This window comes from Melozone crissalis, unplaced genomic scaffold (assembly GCF_028551555.1).
Source record: "Melozone crissalis strain CALT ecotype California unplaced genomic scaffold, PUWL_Pcris_2 ptg000062l_1, whole genome shotgun sequence".
Classification (NCBI taxonomy): Eukaryota; Metazoa; Chordata; class Aves; order Passeriformes; family Passerellidae; genus Melozone; species Melozone crissalis.
Genome location: NW_026535840.1, coordinates 5,610,961 through 5,632,918, shown reverse-complemented (window position 1 = coordinate 5,632,918; position 21,958 = coordinate 5,610,961). Strand labels below are relative to the sequence as shown.

Sequence of the window (21,958 nt, the reverse complement as noted above, 5' to 3'; positions counted from 1 at the left end):
AGGAATTTAGGCATCTCTCTGTTGTGATCCAGGGTCTGTGTACATCCAGATTTTGGGAATACAAATTTTGGACATAGGAACAGGAAGCTTTTTCAATGCCTTAACTATTGTCTTGCTGCAGTGTCATATTCAGGACTGTAATTAAAGCTGGTTTGCTCTTTATAAACTGAAGACCAAATTACTTTTTATCTCCTAATTCCCTTGTTTCTTTGCTTTAATTAGTTGTTGGTTGGGAGGTTACAGGAAAAGAAAGTAGGTTGTAGGTTTTTATAGGATTAGCACTCTGGAATGGGTAATTAGTGTTTTTATCTTTAGGAAGTTTGAGAATAAGAATAAATTAGGTGAAAAATATCAGGGAGCAGGACTCCTGGGTGGTGCAGAGCTGCTATTGAGATGTGTGGGTTATTCATGGATGTAAAGAATTTTACTGGGCGCATCCACAATTTCCCTGGCACAGGGTTCCCAGAGAAGCTGTGGCTGCCCCTGGATCCCTGGGAGTGTCCAAGGCCAGGTTGGATGGGGCTGGGAGCAGCCTGGGATGGTGGAAGGAGTCCCTGCCTATGCAGGGGGTGGAATAGGATGAATTTTAAGGTCCCTTCCAACCAAAACTTGTCTGGAGTTTAAAAATAGGCAATATCAGAATTAAAATCCCACTCATGTAACACTGAAGAGGTGGATTTGAGGAAAGGGGAAGCAAATGTGTCCATGTGTGCTGTTCTCACCCTTTGGGTTTAACTCTCTTACTGCTGCTGTGGGTTCTGCTGTAGAATCTCAATTCCCAGTTTTCTCTCATCCCTCAGAGATTTTTCCAAAAGTCTCAATCCTGAGAGTTTAAGGAGCTGTGTTTGCACAAGGTTTGGATTTCTTGTGACTGTGGTGGAAGGTGATCCTGTTCTTGTCTCCTACCTAATTTTTAGTTGGCATTTCTCTTTACTGTGATATTGAATTCCATAGTAGGGTGTCCTGAAAAAAAAGTCCATTTATAAACTGAATTACAACTCTTAAGTAGAACCATCCCCAGTCCATGTTCATAACTGGGAACCTTTGACCAATGAGGTGATTTTGTTTTAGGCTGAACAAGACAACGGCCACCCTCTCCCTGCCTTTGCCAACCTCCACATCGAGATCCTGGATGAGAACAACCAGAAGCCTTATTTCACAAGGTCTACCTACGAGGGCTTCATCCTGGAATCCTCCCCAGTGGGAACGACCATCTCGGATAACCGGAACCTGACCTCCCCCCTGCAGCTCGTGGTGCTGGACAACGACGTGGAGGAGGTACAGCTGCTTCTTTTGGGGGGCTTGCAGCTTTAGTATTTTCAGGATTCTTTCCTCCTTTTTTCTTTTTTTTTTTGGTTGTTTTTTATTGAGACAAACCTATTTAGATCAATGATTTCAAAAAAAATTTATCTTAATTTCATTATGATTTTTTGGTTTCGTTCTGAGTTCAGATAGGCTTGGAAATGGGTTTTCTCTGATGTGTTTTGCTCACATCTCTGGAAGTCTCTGTTGAAGGTGATAAATGCTCAGAGCACAGAGGAATCAAAATGCATTTTGTGACAGGGATCAGCCTGCCCTGAACCATGGAAATGGGAAAGGGGAGGTCACAGAGAAAGGAATTCCTCATTTCAAGCAAAAAGAGGAGTAGGAAGAACAGTAGGAGGCTCAAAGTTCATTGAATTCTTTGCTCTGCCAGATTTTGGTGTAACATTGCTCAGAGTGAAAGGCATCTTCAGAGGAATAGTAACCAAGTAGTAACATCTATTTTGGGGTTTTCTTCTTGTTGTGGAGTTCTGCTGTCACTGGGAGAGATAAAGAAATCCAGGGATGATTAACATCTAAATGAATGGAGAGGGGCTTTTCCAAGGGTGTGCAGTGGTGCAGTGATACAAGGGAATGGCTTCCCAGTGCCAGAGGGCAGGGCTGGATGGGATATTGGGGATCAGGAATTGTTCCCTGGCAGGGTGGGCAGGCCCTGGCACAGGGTGCCCAGAGCAGCTGTGGCTGCCCCTGGATCCCTGGCAGTGCCCAAGGCCAGGCTGGATGGGGCTGGGACAGTGGAAGGTGTCCCTGCCCATGGTAGGGGTGGAATGGGATGGGATTTAAGGTCCCTTCCAAATCAGACCATTCTGGGATTCTCTGACACAGCCAGAGGGGATCAGCCTCCTCCTTGGGTGGGAATATTCCATGTTTCTGTTCCTTTGGCACCACCTGGTTCATGCACGGCCCTTTCCAAAGCTGTGGCATGCTACAGGTGTAACATGGGTGTGAGAGAACCAGATGGAAGTGCCTGTGTTGCAATTCAGTGCTAGGGATTCACAGAATCCTTCTAACCTGCTGTGGACAGGAGAATTCCCAGAATTCCAGCTGGGAGTGCAGCAATTGCATAGAGCTCCCATCTAAAATGGCCAAACGCTAAAATTGCTCCTCATGGAGCTGGATGGGACCTCAGGGTGGGATTGTTGGCAGAGGGAATGGTCATTAACTTCTGCAGGTTTCAGTGTCCTGATGGTTTCATTGTACCTTAGTAAATTCATGTCTTTAGGAATATATTTAAATTTAAATATTGCTGATGAGACATTGAGACAAGCCCCCTCTGTGTGATGCATCCCAGTTCCCAGTGGTGACCCTGGTCAGACATAATGAATTCTGCCTGTTAATTGAAATATTAAAATGACTCCATGTCCTCAGGTAAATGCTGAAAGAGAGTGCTCACTTAACTGGGTGTCTGAGGAAAAAAATGAACAAAACCCACTCTAAATTGAAACCCTGTGGGAATATAACAGAGTCCTGCTATAAACCTTGCAGGAATTAATTTATGGGTGGGACATTGCAAACAGACCTTTCAGTAGAGCAGCCCTGCCAAGTGCTGATATAATTAAGTGCTCTGTTTAAATGGCATAAATTAAATTAAGCTACAGGAGTACCTTAAGACCTGAGCAAACTAAAGCTGAGATGAGGAACTTCAACTGTGTGAGCTGAGAGCTCTTTACACAAGGCTTCCCAAGCCTCTTTTTTACTTCCTCTTTGGTTTTCATGGGAGAAGATTAATTTATCTAGTGGTTAAGGTTAGCGGTAAAGCTGCACTGAGTAAAAATCATGGAATGGGTTGGGGTCTTAAAGCCATCTAGTGTCACCCCTGCCATGGCAGGGACACCTTCCACTGTCCCAGGCTGCTCCAAGCCCTGTCCAGCCTGGCCTTGGCATTCCTGGGTTATCTCATGCAGAATCAGGAGCTGGGCCCATGGATCTTTGTGGGTTCCCTCCACCTCAGGGCATTCTGTGATTCTCTGGATATATATTTTTTTTTTGCAGAGAACTTGTGGGAAAATTGAAAGAATTTTACTTAAGGATGTCTTGGAAGCAATGTGAGCACACAGAGCAAGTAATGGATAAAATAAGTTTTAAATGCAGTTACAAGTGCAGGTTATGAATTTTCAGTAATATAACTATAGAAGAAAAAATAATAGATTTTTTTTTTTAACCAGGACAACTGAAGTATTTTAAATACCAAAGTATTTTTCTCTGATATTTGCCTGATTGCTTCTTTCATTCCCAGTTTTTGTTTGCAATTGTTTTGCAGTCAGTGCTGTCTCAAGGGGACAGTTCTGGTGGCCCTGGGCAGTCCTGCTGTGACACTCCAACAGTTGTAATAACTCAAGAAATATCCTTCCCACAACTAAACAGCCCATTAATATCGTTATTAAAACAAACAGAAGATCAAGGCAAAGACAAAAAGCTGCTTTCATTCCTTTAGGATTTATAAAGATAGGGGTTAAATTTTTTTTGATTTTTACACTTAAGGAAAAACTAGAAATACTAACACTGAATTGCTCCTGTAGCATTGTGTGTCTTCATTGATTATTTTAGGATTAATATCTCATGGTTTCTGCCTCCTGACACTCCCAGGGAACATTTCCTAATTCCCAATATCCCATCCAGCCCTGCCCTCTGGCAGTGGGAGCCATTCCCTGTGTCCTGTCCCTCCATCCCTTGTCCCCAGTCCCTCCCCAGCTCTCCTGGAGCCCCTTCAGGCCCTGACAGGGGCTCTGAGCTTTTCCTGGAACCCTCTCCTCCCCAGCTCTCCCAGTCTGGTTCCAGAGCAAAGGGGCTCCAGCCCCTCCATAGCCTCCTCTGGGCTCAGTCCAACAAATCCACATCTTTTTGTGTTGGGATTACAGAATTCCCCGTTTCCCCTCTGCAAGGCTCTGGATCTCTCATTTTCTAGATGAACATGGGAAAGATTTTCTCCTTTCACCCAGAAACTAGGAGAACACATGCTGGAAACACCCTTCCAACAGAACAAATTTTTCATGGGAATTTCAGTGCTGATCATTCTCCACATGAATATGTTGGAATACTCAGCTGTGTCATCAAAGTGTCTTTGTTGTCACTGCAGCTTTTAGGGGATGGGTCTGTGCTGTAAATTGGGAAGTCTGAGCAGTTTGGATACTCTTGGAACTTGTTCTGGCGGCTCTGGAGAACTTCACAACCAAATTGATCCTGTCCAAAAACTTTTGGGATTGTTGAAACACAGAATAAATGCCCTTGTTTGCTCAGTCTCACAATTATCCCAGTAATTTTGGTTTTATCCTCATCAGTTTTAGAAAACACTTTTCTTTGGGCAGAGTTGCAACCCCTGGTGGGATTTGAGCAGCAGCAGGAATGGAATATCCACATCTATGCAGGAATTTCTCCAGAGGTTTTTAAAGCGGAACACACTTGGGCCCAAGCTTTGTTTATTGGGTGCAGCATTTTGTGTGTCTCATTTTGTTGGGTTTTTTTATCTGTAACCATGAATCCCCCAAATGTTCTGCTGTCCCTCAGTCCCAGGTTTGTGCTTCCTCAACTGTTCATTTTGTGTTTTCCTTTGTAGGTCCCACCAGGTGCCACCCCTGTAGGTATTGTGTGTTATGTGTGCAAACCACTCTTTTTGGGTTTAATTGTGTGATTTCTTCCTTTCTTTCCTCCCTCATTTCTCCCTGCCCTGGTGATGTTTGAAGCTGGGACTGTCCCTTGGTTTGTGAAGCCTGCAAAGAGCCCTTTAAACACATTGGACCCAATTTAGGGCATAAAGTCATACATTGTGGTTGCTTAATGTTCATTAAATTATTAGAAATCTTCAAAGACATCCTGAGTATTACAAAAGTGCTTTTTTAATTCAGAAGTACCTCAGGTTTGAGCTGTGTGCTTGAAATGCTCTTTGCAGGTTGCATGTGAGCTCTTTTGTGTGGATTGTGATAATTTTCTACTAAAAATTCCACATTAAACAATTTATCAGGGACCAGCCTTGTCTCCATGACCCAGTAATGTCACCAGAAATCACAATGCTGAATTCCACACTGCAAAATAAAATTATTTAAAAAATGAATTATATAAAATTGTGTTGGCAGTGTAGCTGGGGCTGTTCTCTCTCACATGCAATGTTCAGTTAAGCCAAACTGGGTTTTCAGGCAGCATAAAATGGGATAATAATGTCCCAGATCCCTGACAATAATGTCAAATATCCCTGGTAATTATGTCCAAGCATAACAATGCTTTTCCAGATGAAGGGAATAAATTGCTCTGTGGCTCTGACATGCCTGGGAGGTGGTAAAACAGGCATTGATTGCTGTAAAGGCAATTACCTTCCATATTAGGAGAACATTTCTAAGAAAAAGATAGCAAAGGAATAGGACACGTTGCTCCAGGAGTGTTTGGGATCTCCATCATTGGTTTTTCTCAGGAATAAATTAGGAAAGAAGTGCTGTTTATTAGTGTTCAAAAGGACATGAAAGCAAGAACTGCACTACTAACTAGGGGTTTTGTAAATTAAATTCTTAACGTACTTTATGATGTCTACAAAGTGAGCAATTATGGGCAATTACCTTCCCTAAGTTTTCCTGGAATGAAGTGGTTGCTGTTTGCATTGCTGGCTGTAAACTGAATTTTCGTTTTCCTGGGAGCTGCAGTTGCAGCTTTAGGCACTGAGGAGCCACTGGTGTGGAACACTTGCATAATTCTTTCCCATGGCTTCCTGGAATGCTTTCTTGTTTAAATAGTGGGACATTTGATGTTTGGGGGTTTTATTTGGGTTCATTTAAAGCAGTTTCTGTCTGTCCTGGTGTTGTGCTGCTCTGTCCTGGTGCCACCTGGTGCGGGTCAGGGTTGGCTGGGGGTTGGGGGCCTCTCCTGTGCTCCCAAAGCATTTAATCCTCAAGGAATGGCATGAATGGGACCCTTCCAGAAGAGCTTTGGATTCAGCAAGTGTTCAGAGAAGTAATGCTACTTTTGGACATTTCTTGCTGAATTCAGCTTTTCTCCTTTTGGGATTGTTTCTGGGATATTCAGCTGGTTCTCCCCATGGCCTCCTCTGTAGGGGTGGGATTTGTGGAATGACCTTGGAAAGCAGCTGGTAAAATCCTGGATTTTTTGTCATTGCTGGTACCACTCATGTGGTTCCTCACCTCCGTATTCCTCAGGCAGTTTAAGGCAGTTTAAGGCAGTTTTCATAGGACTTGTCTCCCAGCCTTTTGCGTTTTCCTGGAATTTTCATTCCCCTACCAACAGGAATAAATTCTGTAACTCATGAGCGAGAGCAGCAGGAAGTCAGGTTAAATCATCCAGATTGTGGACAAATAATTGTCCATACAATTCCAACAGGAAAGTTGTTGGAATACTGTGGGCACCAAAAAGAATGGAGATTGTTTGAAAATTTAACTCACGTAGAATCAAATCAGTTAAATAACTCAAAAAACACCTTGAAAGAGGTGGAAATCAGGAGTGACCCAAGTCCTCAAGAAGCCATGAGTAAATTTACAAGGCTTTGTACCTTAAAATATTACTTTTGAGTTCATTTATGATATTTTCCCCCCATCATCAACTGAGAGGTTCCTAATTCTGCAATATTTTTTTGGATTCTTTCTAGCACCTAAAGAGAGTCTCTGAGCTGCCTCTTTTTCCTGAAATACTTCACCACATGTCATTCTCTTTGTTCAGTGCACCAATCCAGCTGTTTTATTGCTCTGTTAATCAAGTTCAGCTTCTTTTGGGTTTTAATATGAAGATAAATGCTTGAATCTGGTTTCTCATATTAAGTTGTGTCTGGCTTAAAAAATCCTGTGTAATGGGGGAGAAAAAGACCCTTATTTAAAACAATATACCAAACAGGTGTTTGTTTACAATTGGATTTTCTTACTCTAGTGATTTTTTAATACATTTTTCATCAAGAAGATTAGATTTATGGGCCAGAAGTGAGGTTTTTTACCTTTTTATTATTTTACAGTTTCATAGATTTTTAGTTGCATCATTTGTTCTTATTTAGGTTTCAACTAAAACAAGCAGTGAGTTGGAGACTTTATTAGAGATTTAATATCGCTCTGAATTAATAACAAAATGCTCTTTTTTCCCCTTGATGTTGTTGAAAGACCAAGGATCCACAGCTCCATCTCTTCCTGAACGACTACACCACGTTTTTCACTGTGACCCCGAGTGGCATCACCCGCTACCTCACCCTGCTGCAGCCCGTGGACAGGGAGGTCCAGCAGCTCTACACCTTCTCTGTAAGTTCAAAAAATACAGCTCTCTCACATCCAAAAGCTGTTTATCTCCATGTTTCAGAGCAAAATTGAAAGGTCTGCTCATTATAGTGGCATTTATTATCTGTAGGGTGTGAAAAAAATTTTCCATCAGACATCAGCGCCGTATCTTTTATTTTTTTGCAAATGGAAAAATGATGTGACACAAAAATCTTGCTCAGACATAAAACAACAAGGTCAGAGATTAATAGAAGCACAAATGGAAGGAGAATACAAGAAAACAATGCATAATGTCTGTCACTTTGACTGGTATCCAGAGGTTTAGGTTGGATATTAGGAAAAACGTCTTCCCTGAAAGGGTTGGACTCAATCTTGGAGTTCTTCCTCAACATAAAGGAATTTATGCTGATCAACTCAAGGATTTTCTTTATGTATAACTTATAAAGGCCCTTCTTTATAATATAACTGCTGCAAAACATTATAATATATTACAATAACTATGTAATATATAATGTAATTAATTATTTATCATTAATTAACCATTAATTATAGTTAATAATAATATAAGTAATTCTAATTAATTATTATTAATAAGTAATTTTTTATTCATTGCTTATTATTATTATAATATAGAGATTGCAATATTATAATAAAATATAGTTTGCTACAAAACAAATTGTGCATCTATAGAGCTACAAGTAAACAAAATCATTTTTGCTTTGTTAACAAAATACTATCATGCCTTAAGGATGTTGTCAGGGGTTTTGCCCCCAGAAAAGTCTAATTTTTGCCTAATCTTTCTTATCCAGTCAGCACAGTGCTTATCACCCAGAAAAGGGAGAGCAGTGAAGGATGAGTTTGGTGAGGGCAGCATTTTAGATTCCCCTGCCAGCACTTTCTCCATGGCCCCAGGATTGGCACCTGCCCCTCATCCCACAGCAGGATCTGAGCCCTCTTTTTTATTCCCTGCCTTGTTTTTCTCATTGCCTTTTACCCCTCATCCCTGGAGCCAGGAACATGAGCTTTGTCTTGGGCTTTTTTCTTTATTTTTGGCCCAAATTTAAAAAAAAAAATAGATTAACAGAAAGCACAGCCAATAGTATTAAAAAAAATATATGAGGAGGGCAAAAAGCTTAAATAGATTTAGTACTCCCTCAGGTTGTGGGTGAACCCCTTAACAGCTCCACAGGGATTTGGAAATGGGCTGTGGGTAAACCCAGTTCTTCTTCAGGGGTTCCCTGTCTGTGCCTCCCTATTTTCTGTCCATTTTCATTGGAAAGCAGAGCTCAGATTTCCTCTGTGGAATGAGAAGAGCCCCCAGCTCTGTAATTCCCACCTCAAAATGTTGTCTGGGGGGTCTGATGCCTTGAGAAGCCTGACCTAGAACAGTTAAAGAATAAACTAGGGATTTATTAAAAGGATCTCCTCCATGGATCCACCTTGGGCAGCACAAGAGCCCAGCCAGGGCTGCACCCAAGGTGAACCAAAATGGGCACAAAATGGGCACCCGGTCACAGGGTCTCTCACTTAGATCAGTTCTGCTCCATTTGCATCTTGGAGTTAATTGTCCAATTACAGCTTTAGCCCATGCAGTCCCACCCTGCTTGTTTTTCTCTCTTCAGTCCACATTGTTTGTGCTCTTAGGGCTGAGATTTGGATCATTTGTCCTTGGTCCACAGCTAGAGAAGGAATTGTTTTGTCTCCCTGCTCTGTGCACAGAGCTCACCATCCCTTAATGTGAAGCTCAGACCCACACACTCAAGCAGCACAGAATCTGAAAAATATAAAAGCCAGAACCTGAACATCATGTTTAACAGAGCTCCTGGGTGTGATGACACCCAGGTGAAACCCCGTGAACTCAACAGCTTCAATCCCAGCCCCACCCCTGGGACATTCCAAGTTATTCCCTCTTACTTTTGTACTGGAAAGGTTTGAATGTGTTTGCTTTGCTTTTGCCCTGAGTCTTGCATATGCTGAATCCTCTTGTAACTGTAAATGCAGAGAGAAACAAAAATCGGATTTTGGGTTGTCAGGCTGCATTTTCCCTGTTGGGATTGGATTGCTCTTGGAATTGTATTGAGAATACACCATTAAAATACCTTCCTGTGCTGCTTTTTTTGTCCCTTTGAAGATGGCAGCTTCTGATGGAGTCCAGGAGAGTGTCCCAGTGACTGTCAACATCGTGGTGATTGATGCAAATGATAATACCCCAACCTTCTCCAACATTTCCTACAGTGTCAAGATCTATACGGATATGAAGCCTGGGGAAGGTGTTATAAAGGTAATTTCAGGGCTTTTATTACGTTTGTTAACTCACTTTTTGTTAGCAGTACATGGCCTTGTTCATCTCGATCGGAAATGCACTGAAACAAGGTTGAAAGTTTGGGTGTCTGCATCCACTTCAGTAATTAAATATCTATTCAAAATTGCTAATACTAAATGTCAGGCCTGTTCTACTTGTAGAGCTGCAGCTCAGCAGCTTCCTCTGAGGTTCCACAAAAGATTTTCAGCTGAAAAATCTCAAAAAGAAAAAGAAAATTCTCCTTTATTGACAGGACATTGAGATAAACATTTTGGGAGAACAGGTAAGCAATGGAATAGGACATAATCAGGAATGTTTTCCCACGCCAGAAAACCTGCTGGTTTTTGCAAGTTTGCTTGTAGAGTAAATGAGCAATGAAAAATGGGATGAACACAGGCCCAGAGAAAAGCAGTTTCAATTAAATTTTGCCAGCACTGATTTATGTTTTAGTGCAGGACTGGAGGTGAATCCTGGTGCCACTGAAATTAAAGGAAAAAGTCTCTTTTTGTGTAATTCTTCCAAGATCTCAGCCCTGCTCTGAGTGCTGCCAGTCCAATTGGATGAGAAGGCAAGATGCCATTGGTGGCTTTCCAGAGTGGTTGAAGGCAGTGGCAATATTGGGAAAATAAAATTATTCAGCTGACTTAAGTATAAAATGCCATTTTCTGAACAATAATCAGGAATTAATTTGAGTGTAGCAGTGATGAGGAGATGGTTTAGAAAATGGCATTTTCTGAAATGAAAATTGAGCTGTACTTGTGCCTTTGCATCTTCAACTCTTCTTTTGTGGTGTTTTGTCCCCTCATCAGTTTGGGCCATGAGTGCTTAAAAACCATCAGGGACAGCCACAAGGGCATTTCCAGCAAGATTTGAGGGAAAGAGAAAAGCTTGAAGCATAGTTAAAGTCTTTAAAATGCTGCACAAGGCTGGGTGGGAACACAACAGCAAATACTGTTGTCATGAAGGAGCCAGGGAGCATGAGGCAGAAATTGTTGCTAAATGAGATTTTTGCTGGGGAAAAAAAATGTTTTCTACTCAAAATTGGCCTTGAGGATGCTCTGAGCTGCCTGAGGTGTGTTAATGGTACCTGGGATGAAGCAGAGCAGCTCCTGGGGTTGTTTGAAGTGTTTCTGTGCTCAGAGGGAGGGTGCTGCTCTCCACATCCTCAAACACACCCTGGCCTTGCAGCTGCAAACATATTCCAAGCCTGGAGGCTTTCAAAGAGCAGGAGGACACATTTCTTAGGAAAATTGAGCAAGAACAGGTTATTTGGGAAAGGAATAATAGGGAAGTTAGGGCCTTTAGCTCACCTCTGCTAAAAATTTAAATTCCAAGGGTGAAGTTTTCCCAAATCCATGCTTCTGTCTGCACGGTAAGCACATGGGTACTTGCATATTTTCTGAGTTTATGATCTGGTCAGAGGGGGAAGGTAGAAAATTCTGGCTGGTTTGGGAGAGGAGTTGTTTTCAATTCATCCCACATTGCCAGACGATCTGAGCTTCTCAATTACCCATGTAAAAAAGAAAAAAAAATTTCTAAGGGTCAGGTCTTAGGATTTTAGAGGACTGGTGATGATGCCAGAAATAAAGAGGGCCCAGCACAGGAGGGACCTGGAGCTGCTGCAGAGAGCCCAGGGGAGGCACCAGCATGGGCAGAGGGATGGAGCAGCTCTGCTGGGAGGAAAGACTGGCACAGCTGGGGGTGCTCACCTGGACAGGAGAAGCTCTGGGGTGACCAAACTGTGGCCTGAAGGAGCTGCAGGAAACATGGAGAGAGATTTTGGACAAGGGATGGAGGGACAGGACACAGGGAATGGCTCCCAGTGCCAGAGGGCAGGGCTGGATGGGATATTGGGGATTAGGAGTTGTTCCCTGAGAGGGTGAGGAGGGGCTGGAATGGAATTCCCAGAGCAGCTGTGGCTGCCCCTGGATCCCTGGCAGTGCCCAAGGCCAAGCTGGACTCTGGGGCTTGGAGCAGCCTGGGACAGTGGAAGGTGTCCCTGCCATGACAGGGACACCTGTCATGGATGGGCTTTAAGGTCTTTTCCAACTCAAACCGTTCCATGATTCCCTGATGAAGATTTTGAGCAGCTGCACTCTTTGGTAGGTTGCTCAATCTTTAGGTATAAAACACCTTCAAATATATATATACACACTTCATATATTTAAAGACTTTATAGAGACTTTCTCAAAGTCCCGACTGACTTTTCTTTCCCATTTTTCAACCTGACACAATGATTTTGAGGGGTGCTTATCTTATTGTCTCCACGAGGAGCAAAGTCACTTTTTACCCTACCTTCCCTCCTGGGATCAGGATCTTCTGTTGGGAGAGGATTCTCATCTCCGACAGCTCCCAGGGGAAAATGAGTTCATTAAACCACTTTGTCTGATCAGAGAAAAGCAGGTTAGAAAAAGAACACTGACCTCAGAGTGTCTGGACAGTCTCATAGCCATCTGTAATAATCAGAATGATTTTCAGCCACTTGGTTTTATTATCCTTAGGGTAATATTCTTACATCTCTTATATTTTTTCCCCGAGTCAGTTGCAGGACAATGTACAAATAAAATGGACAAATAACCCCAGTTTGTGCTTTCTTGCTGCCTCATTTTGTGGGACGTTGTTTTGATTTTATTCTTGAAAATAGCCCCAAAACATAATAGCTTTTAAGTTACTTGTGTTTGCTGTCTGGTATACTCTTAAAAAATAAAGGAAATTTAAAAATTCTTAGGTTCTGATTGAATATAACTACAAATAGCAGACAAATATATAAATTACAAGCAGAATTCTATTTTCCACCATTTTTATTTTCTTTCTGCCTCGGTGGTTAGACAAAGGACTTTTCCCTCTTTCCCTGTTGCCTTTCATAGAAGTGACAAAAACAGGTTTTATTTTTATTTCAGTTGTCTCCTCTCAGTACTTATGAAAATGTTTCAGGCCTTGCTTGAGAAGAGTTAAGTTTAAATCTATGTGTTTTGCTCCTTTCAGCCTGAAAATTTCTCATTTTTCCTTCTCCTTTCATAGGTATTTTATTGTGCTCCCTGAGAGTTTCTCAATTGAGAAATCTGTACTTTAAAACAGTTAAATGTGGTAAATTATAACTGTCAGTAGAAAGATTGTTAAGAGTAAACCTAGTAAAGTACTTAATTCCATCTTTTTTATGTTATTATATTTTTTCTGCCCAGTTTCCCATTTTTTCACTGCTGTGACTCAGATATTGAAATGAGTTGCACATTGATGGGTGGAGTTTGCAGCAGCGGTGCAACAAAATTTCATCTCAATAATTTAAATCCACTGTTTTTCTTTAGCCATCTCTCATTTTTGTATTCAGGATGCAGGGAATAGGGAGTATTGAGCAGGAAAATGAGAGAGCTGGGAAGGGACAGAGGGTGGCAAAAAGTATTATTCACCTAAATCTTGGCCCATGAGGAGATTTTTTTGTATTTTGTCTTTACAGGAAAACTTGTGGACTGGCCATAAATGTAATTCATGGGATCATGGAATGGTTTGGGTGGGAAGGGACCTTAAATCCCATCCATTCCCCCCACCCCTGCCATGGCAGGGACACCTTCCACTGTCCCAGGCTGCTCCAAGCCCCAAAGTCCAACCTGGCCTTGGGCACTGCCAGGGATCCAGGGGCAGCCACAGCTGCTCTGGGCACCCTGTGCCAGGGCCTGCCCACCCTGCCAGGGAACAATTCCTAATTCCCAATATCCCACCCAGCCCTGCCCTCTGGCACTGGGAAGCCATTCCCTGTGTCCTGTCCCTCCATCCCTTGTACAGAGTCTCTCTCCATCTTTCCTGTAGCTCCTTCAGGTCCTGGAAGGTCACAGTTTGGTCACCCTTGAAGCTTCTCTTCCCCAGGCGGAACAATCCCAGTTTTGCTCTTCTTAGATCCTACCTCACATTATCCACATATCTTAATTTTTCTCCCTCATTTCCTGGTGCAGTGGCATGAGTCAGGTTCAAGGGCTCTCTTCCAAGAACAATTAAATCATTCCCTGATGGAAAATGGAGAATAAAATACACAGGGGATCAGTGCCCTGTTCCCCACTGAAGCAATTTTGTCTGATAGAACCAGTACAAACTAATTTGTAAGGTCCAGCTTAGCCTAAATTCTTGATTTGCAGCTCTTAAATGTGCATTGTGCCATAAAAGAGCAGGACAATTTAGTTATAGATATTCCAAAGATATTCCAAATCTTAACATCATGGAATATCCTCAGCTGGAAGGGACCCCCATGGATCCATCTTGGAGATTGATCTCCTCTCCTATAAGGAGATTTTTTGTGTTTTGTCTTTACAGGAAAACTTGTGGATTGGCCTTAAATGTAATTAATGGAATTACATTTGCATTGCAGGGGATCCAAGCCCTGGCCCTGCCCAGCCACCCCAACAATCCCACCCTGTGCACCCCTGGGAATGTTGTCCAAACTCCTTGAGCATCCTTGGGGCTCTGACCTGTTCCATGCCTGGCCACTCCTGAACGTTTCCCTGAAACAATCCTCACGGAAGTCATCTCCAAACCCCACCTCATCTTTTATTTACGTGTTTATTTGCAACCTTTTGCCCATCAGGTAATTAATTCCCATCTCCAAAGCAAACCTGATTATCCAAGAGAGAAAACAAAACTGGGCTTTGTTTGCATTGCTCAGCCAACATCCCTGCAGAGTCAAGGGAAAAATAATGGATTGAGGCTTGATGGAATGCCTGGAGGAGATAATGAACAAGTACTTTAACCTACTCAGAGATCATTATGTGGGGTTGACTCAAGCTCAGGAATATCTCCATAACAATCCTGGATTTTTTCCATCACATTGAATCTGGTGAAAGCTGCAGGGAATGTTGGTCATCACTTTATCTGTCCAGGGCCAGGTGACCACAAATGTTGCTCTGAGAAGGTTCAAAATCAAACACTGAAGCCCAGTTTGCTCCAGTTATGAACTGAGTCTGAGCAGGTTTTATATCATGACCAAAAGATCTTTGTGAGCTTAAGGCTACCCTTATAAATCTCCTTTTCCTCCCAAGAAAACCACTTCTAATTTTCTTTTAATCCCCCAAGAAAATTATTCCCCAACCTCCTTTCTCTCCCCAGATAACCACTCCTAAACCTCCTTTCCTTCCCAAGAAAACCACTCCTAAACCTCTTTTTTGTCCCAAAAACCACTCCTAAACCTCCTTTTGCTACCAAGGAAACAACTCCTAAATCTCTTTTTCCTCCTGAGAAAACCACTCCTAAATCTCCTTTTCCTCCCAAGAAATCCACTCCTAAACCTCCTTTTCCTCCCAAGGAAATCACTCCCAGATCTCCTTTTTCCTCCCAAGAAAACCATTCCCAAACCTCCTTTTCCTCCCAAGAAAACCACTCCTAAATCTCCTTTTTTCCCCCCCAGGAAAATTATTCCCAGACCTCCTTTTCCTCCCAAGAAAACCACTCCTAAACCTTCTTTTCCTCCCAACAAAACCACTTCTTGCTGCAGCAGAATCCACACCTATTTTGCCAAACTTTTAGTACATTAAATGTTGATGCAATGGAGCTGATCCGGCTGGATGAAAATTTCTTAGCAGAGTAAATGAAACCTTGTTTTGCTCATCTCCCTTTACGTTTTAGCCTCTGTTTCTTAAATCTTGTTAATGATGGAGCTCTATCGGGCTGGGACAGCTGGAGATGGGATTTCTGGAATCATATATTATGGCAGCAGCTAAACCTTAATTCTGTTTAATCCCAGGTTTGATTCTTGGTTTTGCCCCCAAAATGTTTTTCAAATTACTTATCTTTCCAAGCATTTGTAGGTTTAATTAACCTCCTAAATCTCTGTGCTTGTGTAGTCAATTAATTTTCTTTTTTCATGTCATCCCAGTAAAGACTGGCCAGGTTCCAAATCCTGCCATTAAATCCTCAGGACCCTGTATTTTGCATAAAGGCTTTATTTGTCTTTTTTTTTGGTTTTTTTTTTTTTTTTGTGAGAAAGTGTTACTTTTGAAGTTCAGCAGACAAGGATTTTACAGTTCTGTCAGCTGGGTGGATAATTATTCTCTGCAAGGTTAATTAACACACCCAGGTATGTATAGAAGCTATAGAAGGAGTGATTAAATTGTAGTTTTCATAGCATGGCTCCTTTAGAATTCCAAAAGAAATAAGAGAATGAGATAGATTAAAAAAAAAAAAACAAAAAACCACACAAATATTAATTTGTTTTTTGAATTTTTAAGAGGAGATGGCCTCTGTTCCATGATTTTTGGGGTGTTTCAAGCATTTCTCCTATGTTCACTATACAATGTGTCCTAAAATGCTGTAGGAGATAAATTAGGATTCGTTTTTAAAGATATTGTGGGCTTAATTCTTGGTTTGCAGAATATTTATGGTTTTCTAAATGAAATTTTGTATTTGATTGAGGCTTTGTGCATGAGGGATCAAGATTATCTTAGAAACCAGTTAGATCCCTGAGTTTTTCCCTGGAAGTGTCCAAGGCCAGGCTGGATGGGTCTCTGAGCAGCCTGGTCTAGTGGGCAGTGTCCCTGCCCATGGAACTGGATGAGCTTTAAGGTCCCTTCCATCCCAAACCATTCCATGAATTCACATCCTCCCCTTCATACTCAGTGTTGCGTGCACACGGGATTTACTCAGATACTGCAGCTTTGGGGTTTTATTCTTGTTTTACTGGCAAGGTTTGGTTTCTGCTATTCTGAATCTTCAGCCATCCTTGGGCAAAGGTGTTTTGATGATTTCAGGTGGGGATTTGCAATTGTAGATGGTGGCTTGGCAGTTTTGGGTGGTGGTTTGACGGTTTTAGATGGTGTCTTGCAGCTGTAGGTGGTGTTTTGCAGCTGTACGTGGTTTTTTTGGCACCTTTAGGTGTTCTTTGGCAGTTTTGGCTGATGGTTTGGCAGTTCTGGGTGGTGGTTGGCAGCTTTAGGTGGTGGCTTGGTAGTTTGGGATGCTGGTTTGGCAGTTGTAGGTGGTGATTTGGCAGTTTTGGGTGCTGGTTTGGCAGCCTTGGGTGGTGCTGTGGGAGGCTGTGAGCTGCTGATGTTGATGTGATGCTGCTCTGTTCGGTAAATGATTTTCTATCATAGAATGGTAGGGCCATCAGGGAGTTCCTGTCCCTGACTCCAGGTGTCACAAGGTGACAAGAGGGGCCCAGAGGCAGAAGCTGAGGCTGCTGTTTGGCTGGCCTTGCCTCAGGAAGTGGTTTTTGATCCTGTCCTTGGCCTCGCAGTCAATGCTGAGGTTTTCCCTTGCTGTTGACATCCAGCATTCCCCTCGTCCATCCGTGCTGCCCCAGGGCAGGAGTGTTTGTGTCAGGAAAGCCAAGGCAGAGACCTTTGAATTTTCATCCTCACATTGGGATCCCTGCAGGGATCCTTCCTGAGGCTGGGATTATTTTGGACATCCCAGGACAGCTCTGCTGTCACCCCTGCTGGTGCCCTTTCCCATTCCCCACCTCCCACTGCTCGCCTGGAGCTGGGAGCAGCAGAGGACCCCATGGTGCCATCATTCTCTGTAAGTTCCACTGCCAGCTGGATGCACAGCTGGATCCTGTCCCTCCTGGATGTTCCAGTGCTGCTCAGTCCACTTTATGTCATTCCTCGTGCTGTTTGAGGGAATGTTTTCCTACAGAATGAAAAGGCAGGTGAGGAATCTGTGTATTAGCAAAACAACTCCTAAAGGAGGAAGAGACAACAAGGCCAGGTTGGACAGGGCTTGGAACAACCTGGGATAGTGAAAGGTGTCCCTGCCCATGGCAAGGAGAGGAATGGGATGGGCTCTAAGGTCCCTCCCAATCAAAACCACTCTGGGATTTTCTTCCATTATTCACTAAAAGCAAATATATTCCCTGGGCTCTAATTCCTGTCTATGAGTTTGTTTAGTGTGGCTCACTACAGAAAAGGGATAAACCCACTGCCTTTCCTGGGCGAAGAGAAGAACCCCCTCACTTCATTATGTTCACCATTAGAATTCAGGTGTAATACCAGGATTTAGATTTTTCTCAAGGGATTTAAAGACAACTTGGCACTTGGGAACATGGTGGCATTGGCAGTGCTGGGTTAACAGTTGGGCTTCACCATCTTAGAGGGCTTTTCCCACCTGATTCCAGGATTCCAGGTGTGTATCTATATGGGAGCAGCTACCATTTCCCTTCCCCTTGGCTTCCACAGCAGTAGGTGCATATGAATACAAACATTGCTCTCCAGCTCTGCATAAGGAGGACTTGGAATGCCAGGCCTGGAGGTGACACTTGCTGGCACTACCAGGGCTGTCACCTGGAAAAGTGGACAGAAAGGTGGGAAAAAAATAAATACAAACCTTTCATTACTATTGAACGACAAAAGTTGTCAAAGACGACCAAAAAGTCTTCTTCTCACATGAGAAAGTCTTATATATTCCAACCCACAGGGAATAAGCTCAGTCTAAATAAGTTTCTTAATTTGTACCCTAAAATAATTGACTTGCAGTCTTCAGCAAGCAGTTTTTCTCTGCTTCATGATGTTTTTACACCTATTACTGTTCATTTCAGCTGTATCTTTGTTAGAAATTCCTGTGTGCATTCCAGGTGTCCGAGCTCCCCTCTCCTCCTCCGGAATCACCTTCCCAGAGCCTCTGGAGGTGTTCCCCTGCTGACCCCGTGGTTTTGCCTTGCAGCTGACAGCCGTGGATGCAGACGAGGGAGCCAATGGGCAGATAGTGTACGAAATCCTGGCTGGGGCTCAGGGGGACTTCATCATCAACAAGCACACGGGCCTGATCACCATCGCTCCTGGGGTGCTGCTGGTCGTGGGGCGCACCTACGCCCTCACCGTCAGAGCGTCTGACTGTGCCCCCCCTGCGCAGAGAAGGTAATTAATGCACCCCCTAATTACTCCAGCAGCTCAGCCGTAACACCTGTGCCACACCCCCATGTCTCTAGGCCACGTCTCTGTTCTGGAAAAGTGGCACATGCAGTAGAGTTCTTGCCCTTTGTGTGTGGGGTTCACATTCTCTGAACCTGGGAGAAGCCGAGAAAAGAATGATCAAAACAATTCTTGTCTCGTTTCCCGTGCCCGTGTTTGTGCCAAACTAGAATGGAGATTGTCTCCAAATATGGAGATTGTTTACCCAAAGTGTTGGTGTTTGGTTTCCTTGGTCTATCAGGGCCAACTATGTGTGTTGGGACTGTTGGCTGACAGTCATGAGATGTTGTGTGTGGTGTTGTGAGGTCCCCAGGACTAGGTGAGAGATGAGAATTTGACTCCAAGTTCTCAGAGGGCTGATTTACTATTTTATGATATTATATTAAAAATATGCTATACTAAACCATACTAAAGGAGGAGGATATATCAGAAGGTTCCACAAGAATGACAATGAAAGCTCGTGACTGACTCAGAGTCTGACACAGCTGGCTGTGATTGGTCATTAAGTAAAAACAATTCACATGGACCCAATCCAAGATGTACCTATTGGTAAAGGATCTCCAGACCACATTCTCTGAACCTGAGAGAAGCAGAGAAAAGAACAATCAAAACAATTCTCATCTCATTTGCTGTGCCTGTGTTTGTGCCAAAGTAGAATGCAATTTGGAGGTTGTTTACCCCAAGTGATGGGGTTTTGTTCCCTTGGCCTGTCAGGGCCAAGAGTGTGTGTGTCAGGGCTGAAAGCTGACAGTCATGAGATGTTGTGTGTGGTGTTGTGAGGGTCCTCAGGACGAGGTGAGAGATGAGAATTTGGCTCCAAGTTCTCAGGAGGCTGATTTATTATTTTATGATATTACATTATATTTTAAAAAATGCTATATTAAACTATACTAAAGAAAGGGAAAGGATACATCAGAAAGCTTAACAAGAATGATCATGAAAGTTCGTGACTGAATCAGTCTGACACAGCTGATGGTGATTGGTCATTAATTTAAAACAATTCATATGAAACGAAGCAAAGATGCACCTGTTGGTAAACAATGTCCAGACCACATTCCAAAGCAATCAGATAATTATTGTTTTCATTCTTTTCTGAGACTTCTCAGCTTCCCAGGAGAAAAAATCCTGGCAAAGGGATTTTTCAGAAAATTTCATGGTGACATTGTGCAGTTGAGTGCCTGGCAGACTCAGTTTAGATGTAATGTAATATAGTATAGAATAATATAGTACAATAAAGTAATTAATTATCCTTCTGATATCGATGGAGTCCTCCTCATCATTCCTCCTGGACATTGGGCAAAATATCACTGACATTTGTGGTCCTTAATGATATTTCCCTTACAGCACTGGGTTTTCATGATTTCATTTGCTTGCCATGGTCTGTTTTTTGAAAGTTCCCAGTTGTGCTGTCACTGTGCATGTCCATTCATTCATTGAGGTGGAGGGGTGGAAAGAAGAAAGCAAGTGAGAAGCGAGATGCTTTTTGTTCAGAAAATGCAAACAGGACCCCAAAGAATGGGGTGGCTGAGCTGGAGAGCCTCTCCAGGTGGAGGGTGTGCAGTGTCCCCACTAAGACTTAAATTCCTAAGGGCAAAATTGTCTCTGTTGTACCCCAGCTGAAAAAGAGCAGACTGCAAATTTAGGATTTAGACAAGGAGGGGAACATCATCATCTTTAAGGACCCTTTTTATCCAAACATTTCTATGATGTATGTGTTCAAAAACCAGCAAAGTATCAAGCCCTGCTTACCTATTTCTGTGGAATTTGTGTTCTAAAAGTGCCAAAATGTCATTTCATGAAGGTGTGGAGGGAACAAAAAATATCTCTTGTGTTCTGGGCCTGTCATTGATAATGTGCAACCTCCTTGTCCAAAGAGCATGAAGGGAGGAACAGGAGGTTCCAGCATTCAAACCTCCCACAGCTGTAAAGTGAAAACCTCTTTTTCAAATGGGAAATGTAAGAAGGAAATAAAATACAAAACTAGGATTTCAGTAATTGGATTTTCCTCAGGACCTGCTGCTTCTGTCATGTCTCCAAGAAAGCAGTTCATGCTGGTGTGCACATATTTTATAATTACTGTCCATTCAACTTGTTAAGTTGTTCATAAAATTAACGTCTGGTAGCAGTCCCTTGGTTGAATTTCACTCTCTTTTTCCTCCCGCTTGCTTTTTTGATAAACCCTCTCGAGCTGGTAGCAGGCTGTTGGTACTGCTGAGGAGAAAACTGAGGACAATTATGCATTTATTTTGTGTAGTGCTTCAGAGAGAAGGCCAAAAATCAGTAATTCCCCTCCAGAGAGTCTGAGATCCCCATGGTGTGGCTCCACACTACAGCTCTGATTGCCATCAGCTCCTTTTGTGCTGGAGAAATCTTTGTGTTGCCTAAACATGTGTATTTCTGAGGATGGATGTTGGGAGCCTGGGCTTCCTCCTCTGAAAATGCCTTCAAGGCAAATAAGAAGCAAAAAGCTCTGCCAGGATAACCAAACTCACCTGGAAAGTGGCTGAATTTCAGTCTCCCCCCTTGCTTATGCCCAAAGCAAAACCCAGACCCTGAACCTGTAGTTCTACAGCCTTTGTGAACACAAATTTAAATTGGAATTGGGAATTCTGTGTAGGTTTGTTGGGTTTTTTTTTTTGCATGGAATGACATTTTAAAGTGTTGGTGAGTGGCTGTGTCCCAACTGAGATTTGGGGGTCGAGTATTATTAATTATAATTAGTCATGTAAGTTATTGAGATATCATGGACTTGTCAAGGTGGGTAAGACCTCCAAGATCAAGTTTAATCTTGTCAACTAAACCACAGCAAGTGCCACATCCAGTTGTTTCTTGAAACCTTCTAGGGCTGGAGAATTCATCCCTTCTCAGCACAGTCCACTTCTATATTGAAACACAACAATTTCTGGTTTTGGAAAAAAAATAACATTTGTAAAATCAAAGAATTTCAGGTCAGACTTTAAGCTTTTCACAATCCCTCAGATTCCTGCATGTGGGATTCATATCACTTGGTGATGCAGGGTTCTGCTGGATCAACTCAAGATAGGTTGGTCCACATGGATGGAAATCCATTCATCCTGGATTTTATAATTGTCCACAGCAGCTGTGGCTGCCCCTGGATCCCTGGAAGTGCCCAAGGCCGGGTTGGATGGGGCTTGGAGCAGCTTAAAATAGTGAGAGCTGTCCCTGCTCATGGAAGGGGAATTCTGGATGAGTTTAAGGTCCTTTCCTACCCAAACCATTCCATGATTCCA

General features: G+C 42.8%; 1 protein-coding gene across 1 annotated transcript in view; it reads left to right on the top strand.

The window, feature by feature from the left end:
* Nucleotides 1-21,958, top strand: part of PCDH15 (protocadherin related 15) — a 644,997-nt gene that overhangs the window by 484,322 nt on the left and 138,717 nt on the right. Inside the window, exons 14-17 of the mRNA XM_054288317.1 lie at nucleotides 1,072-1,278; nucleotides 7,407-7,541; nucleotides 9,649-9,798; nucleotides 18,460-18,653. Of these exons, the coding sequence (XP_054144292.1) occupies nucleotides 1,072-1,278; nucleotides 7,407-7,541; nucleotides 9,649-9,798; nucleotides 18,460-18,653 (686 nt within the window). The remainder of the gene's footprint in view (nucleotides 1-1,071; nucleotides 1,279-7,406; nucleotides 7,542-9,648; nucleotides 9,799-18,459; nucleotides 18,654-21,958) is intronic.